This window comes from Arachis stenosperma, chromosome 5 (genome assembly GCF_014773155.1).
Source record: "Arachis stenosperma cultivar V10309 chromosome 5, arast.V10309.gnm1.PFL2, whole genome shotgun sequence".
Taxonomy (NCBI): domain Eukaryota; kingdom Viridiplantae; phylum Streptophyta; class Magnoliopsida; order Fabales; family Fabaceae; genus Arachis; species Arachis stenosperma.
This window is the reverse complement of record NC_080381.1, coordinates 11,916,471-11,932,014: the sequence shown is the minus strand read 5'-3', so window position 1 is coordinate 11,932,014 and position 15,544 is coordinate 11,916,471. Positions and strand designations below refer to the sequence as shown.

General features: G+C 33.9%; 1 protein-coding gene across 3 annotated transcripts; it reads left to right on the top strand.

Moving 5' to 3' along the window:
- The first annotated feature begins 486 nt into the window (after positions 1–486).
- Positions 487–3,043, top strand: LOC130983302 (uncharacterized). 3 transcript variants are annotated; one of them, XM_057907522.1, is made up of 4 exons: positions 487–1,096; positions 1,363–1,582; positions 1,665–1,971; positions 2,149–3,043. In XM_057907522.1, the coding sequence occupies exons 1-4, from the start codon at positions 780–782 to the stop codon at positions 2,631–2,633; spliced, it is 1,329 nt and encodes a 442-aa protein (XP_057763505.1). In that variant the 5' UTR covers positions 487–779; the 3' UTR covers positions 2,634–3,043. The 3 variants fall into 3 exon arrangements, with proteins under 3 accessions (XP_057763505.1, XP_057763507.1, XP_057763506.1); XM_057907524.1 differs by having other exon boundaries at positions 488–1,096; positions 1,437–1,582; positions 2,149–3,042; XM_057907523.1 differs by having other exon boundaries at positions 488–1,096; positions 1,366–1,582; positions 2,149–3,040.
- The last annotated feature ends 12,501 nt before the right edge of the window (positions 3,044–15,544 follow it).

Sequence of the window (15,544 nt, the reverse complement as noted above, 5' to 3'; positions counted from 1 at the left end):
TTCGTAACCGGCCCCAGCAGTGGTCCAAATATTATTTTTCAACAGTATTTTGATTGATAGGCCCAATTAGATCTTACATTTAATAGCAAGACTGATGTGTGCTTTGGATGGCCCAATTGTACAGCCCAATACAATTTGAGCTGTACTTCACAGGCTGCCACTTTAGATTTGGGAAAAGAGGAATGCTATGGGGCAGTAATTTTGGTGTTTTGTAATTATCAATTGGTTATCAATAATATTTTTAATGGTATGAGATTATATCTAATAGTGAGAGATTATTTACTTTTATTTTAATAGTTAAATACTGGCCAAAAAACACAAAAGTTGCTAGAGAGGTAGGGTTTTTTTCTTTTTGCCTTTAGCCCTGTTAATACACCAAAAAAAAAAAACTCTCCCCTCCAATTTCAAATAACTTTTGTTAAAAAAAATTAAATGAAAGTGTTGAGAAGAGATAAGATCGCGGCAGCTAGTCCTTTTCAGATCGAGTTTGAAACTGTTGATCAGCAGGGAGGACCATGTCGTTTTATCGTGATTGCAATAATGTTAGATGGGAACTCTTATCTGATAAAAGAATTTATAAATTAACTGATATTAGTGTTAACCGATTGGGAAGCTGCTAGAAGGAACGACTATTCCCTGTGGAACTTGATCCCAAACATCCCACTTCTCTCTCCTGACCTTTCCTGCTAGGATTCGGCGCTTCTTTATGGATCCGCCTTCTAGAACCTTCCCTTAACGTCCAGTTCTCGTTTTCCTTTCTCTTTGTTTTCTCTACAAAGATGATGATGTGGAGATCAAAACACTGCTTTTGGGGGAAACTGAAGGCGGAGAGTTTGGTGGTGAGATGGATGAGCAGCGGCGGCGCCACCGTGATGAGCTTCGGAGACGCGAGCCAGGGTGCTCTGGGATTGCCTAGTGCACAATTGGGCGTCGGACAACATGCTTACGAGCCAACACCGGTGCGCTCTCTCCCCGGCGACGTGGTTAGAGTGGGTGCTGGACACTACCATTCCCTCGCCATCACTTCCCTGGGCCATCTCTGGGCCTGGGGCAGAAACAATGAGGCCCAACTTGGTCGTGGCTCTTCCTCTTCCAGGTACCCAAAGAAAAAAAAGCAAATATACATCAATAAGTATGGGTTTATGAAGAATTAATTTATCTCATATTCGTATGTTGTATCTATGTAACAGCTTCAGGTGAGACATTATTATTTTAGGCAATGACTTTTGAAATAACAGGTGTTTAAATTAAACATTTTTACTGATGTATGTAGTCATGTCCTATTAGATGGTTTATGTAGAAGTTAAATTTATGAGTGAATCTTAAGAAGCTGAAAATTGATTAGTTGGAGTGTTTGCTTAGTAGGGAATCATGGAATGAGCCAATGAGAGTAATGGGATTGGATCATGTGAACGTGTCTGCTGCTTTTGCATCAGGTGTTGTCTCTGCTGCTGTTGGAGATGATGGTTCTTTGTGGGTGTGGGGGAAGTCCAAGCGTGGCCAACTTGGTCTTGGTAAACACGTTACTGAAGCTGTTACACCTGCCAAAGTTGAAGCACTTTCGGGAGAGAACATAGCAAAGGTACCTTATTTTCTATTTCCTGAATCAACACTGCAGAATTCTAATAACTTAATTGAGTTATTTTGTTTGTGCGATTGAGTAGGTGTCTTTTGGTTGGGGGCATGCTCTTGCTCAGACTGTGGATGGGAAGCTGTTTGGTTGGGGATACTTAGCTGATGGTAGGATAGGAAAAATGGGTAATGACTTGGTGGAGGCATCTCCATTGGATTCCAGTGCAACCCCCTTTGGAGATAGTCCAGACCTTGAAGTTGCTGAGAAGAGGGTTTTAGAAGGAATGGAGAAGGAGAGTGATATGCCAATAGTATGGGAACCTCGCTTGGTGGAAGAGCTTGAAGGTATTGAAGTTGTGGACATTGCGTGCGGCCTTGACCACTCACTGGTTCTTTGCCGTAAGTTAACACTCATTCACATTCAATTTTGAGCTGTATTATTTTAACATAGTCATTGTTGTACTTTGCCTTAACATACTATCTATCATGATATGTTTGTCCATAGAACAAAGATTCCAATGCTCGTTATTCAGGAAACTATTTTCAACTTATGATTCTCCCATGATGTTGTATTAGGTGATGGTGCACTCTTAAGTTGTGGGAGCAATGCATATGGTCAATTGGGGAGAACTAAAACAGATTTGGGAATTTTCCCAGTTGACATAAACTTGAGCCCTGTATCTATAGCAGCAGGGCTTGGCCATTCTTTGGCAATATGTCAGCTTCCTGAACCAGATAATAGTATAGGGACTACAAATATTGCTTCATGGGGATGGAACCAGAGTTCTCAGCTTGGAAGGCCTGGGCCTGGCAACATTCCTTCATTGATTGATGGATTGGCCGGGGAGAATCCTACCGCCATTTCCGCGGGGCGTGCACATTCCATTGCCCTCACGTCAAAGGGAGAATTGTGGGTGTGGGGATCTGGTAGAAGTGGCAGACTTGGATCGGGGAGTTCTGCAGATGAACCTGAGCCATTTTACATTGATTCATTAGAAGGATTCCAAATCTTACAGGCTGTTTCGGGATTTGATCATAATCTGGTTCTAGTTGCTAGCTGATCGCTTAAATAGATGCCTTTATATGAGGCTCAGAAAATTTAGCATCGGGAATGTAGAAAGGAAGAAAAGGGAGAGTATCCACTTCTAAGTTGATAATGTCATTTTATTCTGGAGATTTTATTTTCTATAGAAAGCATATTTACAACAAAATCTTATGAAATAAGGAGTGACATTATAAAAATTGAAGTGTCTATATCTACTCCAAAAAGGAGGTTACAAAACAGGGGAAAAAATGGGAAATAATTTAAGTTAATCGGGTCCCTTCCACTTAGAAGTCCCTTGGTCCAAATGTCACATAAAAAGTTGTTAGATTGTATATTATTATATTGTATGTTGCTTAAGCTAAAACTCCATTGTGGATTTTCTCATGTTGAAAAATGAGTATCTCTGTTATGTATAGAAGATATAATCTGTATGGTAATGAAATATCCATTAGGTGATAGTAATAACTAATAACTAATAAGAGATCTTTATGTGTTACAATTTTTAAAATATGTGGATGTTACTTGCATGCAGATATAGATAAAACACAAAAAAGGTAAATGCTGTATAAGTTTGTTTCAAGAATAAGAATTATTATTGAACCTATAGTTGAGGAAGAAGTGAAGAACACAACCGACTCAGCAAGCAACTATATATCAAAACAGCATGCACGAAATTCTTGGAGTTAACCTAAAACTTTATGATGATTTCCTTAAAACTTAAAACAGAGTTATAAGAGAGTTGTGAAGTCCCTCGAGAAACTCAACCAAAGAAAACTATATTGCCCTTGTGAGTGTATTCTCCAGACATATCACCAACGACACTTCCTAATCAGGTATGAAATGTCTGAACTCTGAAATGACGATTATAATCTCAACATAAATAAAATAAAAACCCTGATTAACGAAGAAAAAAAAATGAGACCGTGCCAGCCACTCTCTTTCAGATCAAGTTTCCAATGAGTAACCATGCCCCAACATTGCATGAGGAACATGTTTCTGTTATTAACTTATTATCGCCATAGCGGTGATAATGTTATCCAAGATCCAAAATACATATAAAAAAAATAAAATAAAATAAAACTAGAAGCTACAGGTTTTAATTATTTTTCTGTTTTTTAAATTTTAACAATTAGTGTTTGTTTCGACGCTATTAAATCGATAGAAAAATATATTTTTCAATAAAATTTTTTTTTATTTATTAATAAATTGGTAATTTTTTTATTTGAAAAATATATCGTTCTATTTATTAGTAAATTGGTAATTTTTTAATAATAAAAGTAAAGACACTAAAAAATAAAAAATATTTATTTTTGATAAACTACAATTTATATTTTTTTAAAAAAAAATTTTAAAAAAATATTTTTTACGTAATAAATAAACAAAAAAAATTATTTTATTATATTTAAATATAATTAATAAATAAATAAAATTTACATAAAATATCTAAATATAATTTTTTTAAAAATTCAATCAAACAAAGTCTTAATAACATAATCTTAATAATTAACTGGACTAGGATCCTAAAAGGCGTATGCACTGGGGCATAGAGCTAATGCCTAATGTCTATGGTGGTTGGAAATGGATAGATAGGTTTTGCACGGTACACTATTAGATCTAGGACAGTGCATATCTGCTACACGTGCAACTGCAAAAAAGGTTACTAATGAGTACTGTGTTAAGTGTTAACTTCATCGTTTGACACTTGCTTGCTCCAATCTGTATCCAACAACGTTAACTTCACACGCTCCTTCAATTCCCCATCCTTGCTTGATGAGTTGCTTCCCACCCCTCCATTATCTTTTCTTCTCTCTGTATTTTGATTCTATTTTGTTTTGGATTTTGGTTTGGTGATTTTGACAGGAAGTTCATATTTGTATTAAATTCGTAATTAAAATAGTAAAGTTTAATTATTTTACCAATCTTTTAGTTTTATTAAATTTTTAATTAGCTTTTTATTATTTATTTTTAATTGAGCTCTTATATTATATTAAATTTTGTAATTAAGTATTTGTCATGATAAAAATGTTAAAATTAACAAAATATTCTGTTAAACAAAATGAATACGCCTAATATTTGATTGAATATTTTTTATAGTTTTGTTGGGCCGCCGTGTAGAGATCTCGACCACCGAAAAAATTTCGGAGAGAAATCAACTAAAATAACATAAGATGAGAAGACACCACATCCAACTCAAAACCTTAAGGTAGTAAATTAATAAGTTTCTCATCTTATAAACTTCTCACTCTTCCTTGCTTTCTTTGATGTGGGACTAACTTCAACACTCCTCAAACTTGCAACATTAACAATCTCCCCCTCAAGTGTGAGCCTCCATATCAAAAATCAACTCCCTTCTTTCTAACTCCTCCACCACGAGTATTCGTCTATCACAACGCCGCACCACACCGCGGGACATGCCGCCCGAACCACCTTTGTCGAGATGACTTTCGATGTTTCACCTTGAATACTCCTTAAACCAGACCGATTAACCATCGGCTCTGATACCAGTATGAAAGAGCCTAGCAGCGAAAACGACACAAATGTCCAATACAAGAACTATATGGAAGCACACACAACACAATATGGCAGCAACTATGAACAAGTAAATATAGCAAGTAAAGCAATAATAAGAACACACCGAGATTTAACATAAAAAAAACCCCCTCAATGTGAGAGGTAAAAACCACGAATCGTCCAAATCAATAAAATAACTCCACTATAATCAAATGACAACAAGAGAGTCTCAAACAAAGCACAAAAACGTGCATATAGCCAGCCAAAACATCAAAGCACCAAAACTTACAAATGAGAAGCAAGAAGATGAAAAATATCAAAAAAAAAAACAGAGCTGCTGTCGAAGCCAATTTCTCCTTCTGTAGACCTCCAAGATTAACATAATATTTCGTTAATTCTAATATTTTTGTCACAGCAGGGACTTAGTTATAAAATCTGATATGATATAAAGATTTAATTAAAAAAATATAAAAACCTAATAAAAAATTTGATAAAATTATAGAAACTGACAAAATAATTAAACTAAGGAGTAAATACAATTTCTCTCAAAAAAATTTGACTTTGAGATCTATGAATTATAAACTTCAAAATAAATAGTTAAACACTTTGCAAGAAATAAAAAGAAATGAGTATATACCCAAATTGGTCCCTAAGGAATTTCAAAGTGGACGTTTTAGTCGTCAACTAAAATTAATCACTCCGTTGATCCTCAACGATTTTTGGCGTAAGACAAATTGATCCTTTTTTTTTCATCTCCGTTAACCACTAACAGAAGGAGCTGATGTGTCGTGTGACTGTGATGAGTCAGCCGTGAAGTTCCACGTGTGTCGTTCGGACGAATTGGTCCCTAGCCAGGTTAGTACAAAACGCTGCATTTTAGAATAGGGCACAACGTTGTTTTGTGAGAGGAAGAGTATCAAAACTGAAGCATCTCTTTGCCTTCTCTCCACCAAAAGAAAATTACTCTGAACTCCCTCTCTTCTGTTAGGTTTTACTAAGGAAGCCACCACGACGTCAACCTCTAGTCCTCCGACCACCTCCGTTGCTGTTTTCAACGCTAGGGTTTGAACGGGTCAGCATTATTGCAGAAGAATTCCCCTGTGAGTGTTTCGCTCGCCACGGCCACTGGTTGAGGTTAGTATAGTGATGAGTTTATTGATTAAGTTGTTGATGGTATAGTTGATCATTGTTGACATTGTTTAATGGTGTGATCATGCAGTAGTTGTTTCTGTTAGAGTACCATTAGTTGCTGGAAATAAAAGTTGTTTTTGATTCTTTGATACTGTTTCACATGGGTTACTGATAAGTGTTGTGGTGCATACATATACGAGGTTAACATGAAAAAGACACAATATGAAGTGATGAAGACATCGTATTGATGTATTAAGCTGATTATGAAATTTATCCAAATAAGAGAAGTTAGAGTAACATTTAGTATTGATGAAATTTTATCCAAATTTTATCTGATTAAGGGTAATGTTTATTATTCTGATATTGATAGTGCTATTCCAAATTTGTAAATTACAGATGACTGAGTGGGTTACCCCTGTGTTTCAACATGGGGGGAGCTTTGTCAAAGATAATAAGGGTGAACTTTTGTATCTTAATGGCAATGTAACAAGATATCCTCCAATGGATCTGGACTTAGTGAATTACTTTGACTTGAAGAAGTTGTTTGAAAAATTCGGCTACCATGAATTCAAGAAGATGTGTTGGTATGATCCAAGAGCTCCTAGCATGGAAGCAGGCTTACACCCTATTTATGGAGATAAAGAAATTAGAAAGATGTGTGATGCAAAGAGGGAAGATAAAGAAACTGATGAGTTGTACTTGTTTTTTGACCACCCAATTATGGAAGATGTTGAATGGTCGGAAGAAGATGAGATGAATCTCAGTCAGGGAGATGATGGTAATAATAGCATGAATGAAGAACACACTGATGACGATAGAGAAGCTGAGGTCTTTTCTGATGATCCAATCTCTGATGGTGATAGCTATGATAGCTATGAAAGTGCTGAAGATGAGGCCTATAAACCCCCACCTCCAGGCTTTGAGAATGATACCGATGATGATGATGATGAATTGCTCATTAACTTAACCAAGAGAAAAGGTGACAAAGGAGATAAGAAGGCTGGCAAGAAAAAAATTGCAAAAAATGTAAGGAAGAATGCTGGTCCTAAAGTCACTGTTGGGCCTACCCACACATCCAGGCCCAATAACATAGCTGGGCTCAAGTACACTGCCAGGCCTACTTCTACTGCTGGACATGGTATAGGGGAGGTTGATAGTGAGATATTTAGTGATGAGTTTGATGGTCTAGATTTTGGGTCAGAGGAGTTTGATACACCTCAATCATCTGATAATGAGGGAGATGGTTTTGACTGGCCTCAATTCAATGAGGAGGCAGCCTTTGGTGAAGTTCAACTCCAGCTGAACATGGAGTTTACCACAATTGAACAATTCAAGAAAGCTCTAAAGGATTACACTATTGTTGAAGGGAGGAGGATTTTTTATGTTAAAAATGACAAGAAGAGAGTTAGGTGCAAGTGTGCAAATGGAGAGGAGAAGGCTATGAGTGCAAAGGCAAAGTTCAAGGCCAAGTGTAAGGAAAAGAGGGGGGCCACTATAACTGATAACTCTGGAGTAGATGAAGTGCAAGCTACTGTTGATGTTAGTGAGGGATCAAGATCAAAACACACTAAAGATGTGAGTCAGCAAGCAGGGGCTACAGAAGGTGCACTAAAAATCAATGGGGCTGAAGGAAAGAGTAAGAGTGATAGCAACGAAACTGAATGTCCATGGCTGATTTATTGTGCCTGGAACAGTGCTAGGGGGTGCTACCAAGTTAAGACCTACAACCCCAAACACACTTGTGCAAGGGAATTTGGTTCTAACATGGCTGACCAGAACTGGGTTGCTGATAAACTAGAGAAAAGGCTATTGACCCAGCCTCACTTGACTCACGGAGAAGCCTTTGATCATATAAAGATAGACTTTAATGTCGTGTACAGTGACAAGATGATTTATAGAGCATTAAGGGTTGCTAGAGAAAGGTATGTTGGGAATGAGAGGGCACAATATGAAAAATTGAGAGATTACCTCACAGAGATACATGAAAGTAACCCTGGTAGCACTGCATTATTGGAATTAATTCCAACAATTCCTGATTCACCACCATTGTTCAGCAGGTTGTATGTTTGCCTGGAGGCTTGTAAAAGGGGTTTTAAGGCTGGCTGCAGACCGCTTATTGGTTTGGATGGATGCCATTTGAAAGGATATTATGGGGGGCAACTGTTGTCAGCTGTCGGTCAGGATGCAAACAATCACTTCTATGTGATTGCTTATGCGGTGGTTGATAGTGAAACGAAGCAAAATTGGAAATGGTTTCTACAACTTCTGCAAGAGGACTTGGGTCAATACACAGTGGAAGGCTGGAATTTTATCTCTGACCAACAGAAGGTAAGTCAAACTTAATTTCATTCATAATAATGTACTCAAAATTATCTACTAATCCTTAGATATACTTTGTTGGTGAATTGCTTTGTATAATGTTGGAATGCTTAGAATAAGTATCATATTCCTGAACTTAGAATAAGTATCATACTCTTGAACTTACCAACTTTGTGATACATGACTGACTGAGGAAGTTATTAAGGTTTAGGGTGTCTGATAAATTGTTTAAATAAGAATATATTTGTCTGATAAATGACTTAGTCGGGGATCTATATGTCTGGTAAATGTATTTGTTGGGAATCTACGTGTCTGATTATTTGAAAGTTTGCATGCTATTAGATTCTGTATGTCTTTCATACACTACATGCACCTATCCTGCAGGGTTTGCTGCCTGCTTTGCAGGAGGTGATGCCAAATGCACACCACAGAAATTGTGTAAGACACATTTGGAAAATTTTTATAGGAAGGTTTAAGGACAAACAGTTGAAGAATATGGTTTGGGCATGTGCAAGGAGTACCACAGATGCTGAATTCCAGCATCACATGCAGCAGTTGAAGAGAATGAATGAGCGTGCATGGGCTTATCTTGCAAAATTTCAACCATCTTGCTGGACCAAAGCTCATTTCAGCCATTGGCCCAAGCTTGATAATGTGACAAACAACATGACTGAAGTTTGGAACGCCAAAATAAATCATTACACGGGAAAGCCCATTCTTACCATGTTGGAAGAGATCCGTTGCTACTTGATGAGGAGAATGGTTAAGCATAAAAAGGTTCTAAGCACTTACACTGGAGTATTGGCACCAGTTCAGCAGAGGAAAATGGAAGATATTATGAAGGATACTAAGTTCTGGACAACTCAGTGGACTGGTGACAATGATCGTAATGTATTCGAAGTCCAAAGGCATTCAAAGAAAGTTGGTGTGCATCTTGGAAGGCACACTTGTAGTTGCAACTTGTGGCAACTAACAGGTGATTATGTCTATTATTCATTTTTTGTGAGTTGTGATTTTAACATGTAATCTTGAGTAGGAATTTTCTTTTTTGCTGATCTGATGTTACTGCCTGATAATGTTGAGCAGGAATTCCATGTGTTCATGCGTTGACAGCTATACAAAAGAGGTGTGATAGGCCAGAACCTTATGTGCACCATTGGCTCAAAATGGATGCATTTCGAGCCACGTATGAACATGTAATCAGACCAGTCAACTCAGAGGAGTATTGGAAAAAGACTGGTCTCTTGGCTCCAGAGCCACCCACCATTAAGAGACCTCCTGGGCGCCCAACGAAGAAAAAGAGAAAACCTGATCCTGTTGAGGATTCACCAGATACAACAAAGGGAAGAAGGACATTCATGGTCACTTGCCAAAAATGTGGTCAGACTGGTCACAATGAAAAGACATGCAAGGGACCACCAAGGCCTAAACCACCCCCAAAGGTTAAGAAAAATGGACAGCCAACAGCAACGAAAAATACTTCATTTGCTCCACCATCACAAGATGAAGTCCAAGTCTCCCAAACAGCACCCCAACCACTGCCACATGTATAATCTCAGTTGAATTTGTTGTGATCATATTGTTGTCATGCTGCCTGCATTCATGTGATCTTCAATGTGATAGTGACTGATTGGCTTAATACTTAAGGATCTATTTGCCTAATAAATTATCTATTTGGGGATCTATATGTCAGAAAAATTATTTACTTGGGGATCAAAATGTCTAACGATTTGTTTATTTTGTGTTCTATTAGGAGCAGATAACCAACAATTCAAGCCATGTTGCACCTCCATCAACATTTAGGCCTCCAAGACCTAAACAACCAATTAGGAGGCCACATTCTACTCCAGCACCTACCCCACCTTCTGCTCCAGCACCTTCTCCAAGACTAACCATCTCGGCAGCACCACAGAGGCCTACCCAGTCAGCATCACCTGAAACACTTGCTGCTACAAGTTCTGGCACAGCTTCAAGAATCTTCAAGTTCATGCCAACACCTGGACTAAGGCTTCCAAAATAGATTTGAGCCTACTGTGTCAACGTACTTTTATGAGTTTAATACAACTTTGTCATATTTTGTTATGTTGTTAGTACATCTTATTGAGACAACGTGGTCTGTCTATGTTTGGTTATTATGTTGATAGTGCATGGCACTGCACCTTTTTTTTTTGTGGAAGATCTTAGTATTCCTAGCAAAAACTTAAAGACTAGCTACCTTTTTGTGTTAAACTTTGGTTATATGGAATGCAAGTATGGTACTTGGATTTAAGTATGTCTGATTTGATTCCATTTCTAATGTAACTTTTTTTATCCAAAAAATACTCATCATTCATTTACTCATCGTTCATTGCTTGTCCTAGCACTTACAAATTAGAGTTGCATAAACAAAAGCTAACACTGTAATTACTTGTTACACTATATAACATAAGATAAAATCTTCCTTAAACTAGCTAAATCCTACCTACAAGAAGACAGACCATAAATCCTAGTATGAAAAAGAACACAGGATAGCAGCACCCGAACCATCGTCTATTCTCAAGGGCATTCTTATTCTTCTTCTCAAATGCATCAAGCAATTCTTTCAGCTTTTTCACCTTCTCCGCCAGAGCATCATCATCCTCTCCACCATGACCATCACATTGAAATACCCTATCAAACCACATAAAGAAATCACAGTGGGGAGTTTTCTCCTGCCCATAAAAATAGAAGGGTTTATAGTACAACATCATCAGAAATCATGTTTTACATACAAAAAAAGTTTAAAATCATCAATACATTACCTTGTAAAAAGGACAGCCAAAGAAAGGTCTTTTCGGATTTTTCTCCGTTCCAGACTCTACAACTATGGCATAGGCTCCACAATGACATCTTGGAGTTTCTCCTTTGGCGACTCTGAACCTACCGCCGTGGGCAGAAGCACTGCTAACACTTCCGTCACCACTACCTTTAACTCGCCGTCGATATGAACTTCCACAACTATCTCCGGCAGCCATTGTTAACACTATAGCCTTTGTTAATTAGGGTTTCGGCAAGAGGAAGAAGAAGATTTTGATTTCACACGTCGTTTCATGGCTATCTGTAATTTTTTATTGTCGTTTTTGTACAATCCACCCCAGGGACCACGTTGTCTGTTTTTCCACGTGTCTCTTATCATCTATGTCACCAACTCATTGTGACACGTTGGATTTCGCCGTTAGACTTTAACAGACCAATTTAATGGAAGGATCAATTGGTCTGACGCCAAAAAACGTTGAAGACCAACGAAGTGATTAATTTTTGTTGAGAACTAAAATGTCCACTTTAAAATTCCTTAGGGACCAATTTGGATAAATACTCAAAAGAAATTGATAACTTTATTATTGTTGAGTACAATTTTATAAACAAAATTTTTAAAATATTAAAAAATATAAATGTTGCAAATAAGAACAGCTATGAACAAATTGTGAAAATTAAAAATTAATTTAAAAATAAATTTAAAGAAATTGACAGACAAATTAAAGATAAAATACATACAAAATAAAATTATTCTAAACATTCACATGCACTTGCACTTTATTACTTTGTCGTATCAATGTAACTAGAAACCTTCAAAGCTTCAATATGATTTTGTGAGTTGGAATGAAAAATTTTCTATAAATTTTTCTTTTCTCTATTTATATGTAGCACGATTCAATCTATTTTTTATTTTTTGGAAATTACTCATATTCTCTTACATTATGCTTTAACTTTATCTAGAAGACATATATGATTTATATTCTATTTTAACTTGGAGATTAAGCAAATCACCCACGTCTTGGTGCGATTATTTTTTTGGAGATTAATTTTCTTCACCCAAATTCATAATAGTTACTAATTTAGGTCAAATCAAATATTTCAACGCTTTTTAATTATGACGCACTGATTTTATTTGTCAACTGTACTTATTCTATTCACCTTTTAAAAAATGCTAAGCGTCTATTACTCACATATTTCGACCTCACCTTACCCATTTTAGAGTAGAACTATTTGCTTTTGTGCTAACACTACTCTTATGAACTTGTTTCTTCCATTTCTATTTTGATTCTTGTAAAAAAACACTAGGTCAAAATAAACTTTTTGGTCATGATACGTGTAACATTTTTACTATTAAAATGTCACGTTTTTTGCTGTGTCATTCTGATGGCAAGAATATTACAACGACTTCTATATACTTAATAATAAAATAGGAGCCTTTAACTCGAAACAGTATCGCTGTTTTCTTTAAAAAATCAAAAGGTCTTTTTGTTTTTACAAACATGCATACATACAAAAATACAATCACAATCTTCATATATATATACACACATAAAATATTTTTTATACAAATAACTTACAAATATACCAGACATATATATCATTACAAATCACGATTCCTATCCCTCTTGTAAAAATATATAACAGGACGAGAAAAAAACTATAACTAAGATATATACAACATACCAGATACGCAGAAGAAACTCCTTAAACTACTCGTCCGTCTTAAAAAGAGAAATATGTAGGGGATAAGAACATAATCACACGGTTTCACTAGAAAGTTTAAAATTGTCACAAGAGGATACGCGTAAGGAAAAAGAATGAATTTCAACCGCAATGATCATCATTCGTCTTATGAATCTTTTTTAAAATCAACAATTATCCAAAATTTAAGTTCATATTTTAAAGGTGAATTCTACGGTGTAGAAGGAAAGAATCTTCTACACCTATATATATTTGTTGTCAATAGAAAAAACTACTAAATATCTAGAGAGAAAAAACTTAAAAGACAATATCTACTAACTGCTATTATTTTGATAAGTTGTAAAATTTTTTTATTTTTGTTGCTTCTTAATGCACGTGAAGGAATTTAATAACTAAATATAGTAAATATTTATTTAATTAATGATTATGAAAATAGTGTTGGACTTTTTATTTTTTTTTATAAATTTTATTTATTTTGGATCAGGCTATATTTATAAATAAAAATTGAAAATATAGACCTAAATTTTATAAAAACTTTTATATATATTAAAGCATGTATTAAGTATGGTGCAGCAGAGAAAAAAAAAGCTTCCTTCTAAAATATTCACCAGAAATACATAAATTTTTTTTATGGTAATTAGACATGTTTTTTAGAATAATAATTAATAAAATTTATATTAAAATACTAATTAAATTAAATAATTATTTAAAATAACTGTCAAAAGTTATTAGAAATCCCAAAAGCGTAATAATTTGGTTAAAAATTTGAGAAAGTAATATATATTTAAAAAAAAATAATAATGATTACGGTTTAAAAGGTTAAAATATTTTCATAAATAATAATTATAGTAAACAATATAAAATTTGCAATATACATACGTAAATACAATTCTTAATTAATATGTGCCATTTGAATACTACTTTAAATTTAAATTTAAATTGATCTACTTTATAATATTAAACCGTATTTCATACTGTATTTTGATTTTTAAGTTGATTGATAAATAATTAATTATTTTTAGTTTATTATGTATTAATTTTTAATTATGAGATAAATTTTATTATTATACATATTAAGTGTTAAATCTGATCAGATTTGAATGCATGATAATACCAAATTTTAAAGTTATAACACACTTTCTTTTTTTTTAGTAGTAAATTTTGTATTATTTATTTATTAATAATATATTAAAAAAAAGTTAAATGTAGCTTTTTAAGAGGCTAAGAATGAATATAAAAGATATTTTTAGCTCTTTTTTAATATATTACTAATAGATAGATGGTGCAAGTTATTTTTTACGGATTGAGTTCACTACTTTTAAACGCAGTAAAAAAGATAAAAGTGTCTTGTAACTTTGAAATTTGGTGTTGTTCGTATTAAGATTTAATACTTAATATGTGAAATAATTAAATTTATATCTCACAATTAAAAATTAGCATATAATAAATTAAAAAATAATTAATTATTCATCTATTAACTTAAAAATCAAAATACAATATAAAATACTATTTAATATTGTAAAATAAATAAATTTAAATTTAAATTAGTATTCAAATCACATATATTAATTAAAAGTTGTATTAATGTATATCACAAATTTTATATTGTTTACTATAACTATTATTTATGAAATTATTTAACCTTTTAAACCATAATCATATTATTTTTCTAAATATATATTACTTTCTCAAAATTTTTAACCAAATTATTACTCTTTTAGTATTTCTAATAAATTTTGATAGTTATTTTAAATAATTATTTAATTTAATTAATATTTTAATATAAATTTTGTTAATTATTATTCCAAAAAACGTGTCTAATTATCATAGAGTTTTTTATGTATTTTTTGTGAATATCTTGAAAGGAGACTTTTTTCCCCTGCACCATATTTAATACATTCTTTAATACATATACAAAATTTTATAAAATTTAAGTCTGTATTTTTAATTTTTATTTATAAATGTGGTCTGATCCAAAATAAATAAAATTTACAAAAATAAAAAATAAAAAATTCAACATCATTTTTATAATCACTAATTAAATAAATATTTACTACATTTACGTAAATTAAAGAGCAACAAAAATAAAAAAATTTTGCAACTTATCAAAATAATGGCAGATATTGTCTTTTTAAGTTTTTTTCTCTCTAAACACTTGGTAACTTTTTCTATTCACAACAAATATATATAGGTGTAGAAGATTCTCTCCTTCTACACCATAGAATTCACCTATTTTAAATTATAAAAAGACTCAATCAAACATAATATCCAAAAAATTTTACCACATACCAACGACCTATTCTAACTAGACTTATCAATAATTCGTTCAATCTCGGTCTCTAGCTCAAAATATAATCAAATCACGGCCTCTGGCCAAATATATAATCAAATTACGACTTTCAACCCAACATATAATCAAATCACGCTCAAACCATCATAATCCAAATCAATCAGTGACAATCACAAGTAATGAAGTTCAAATACAATAAA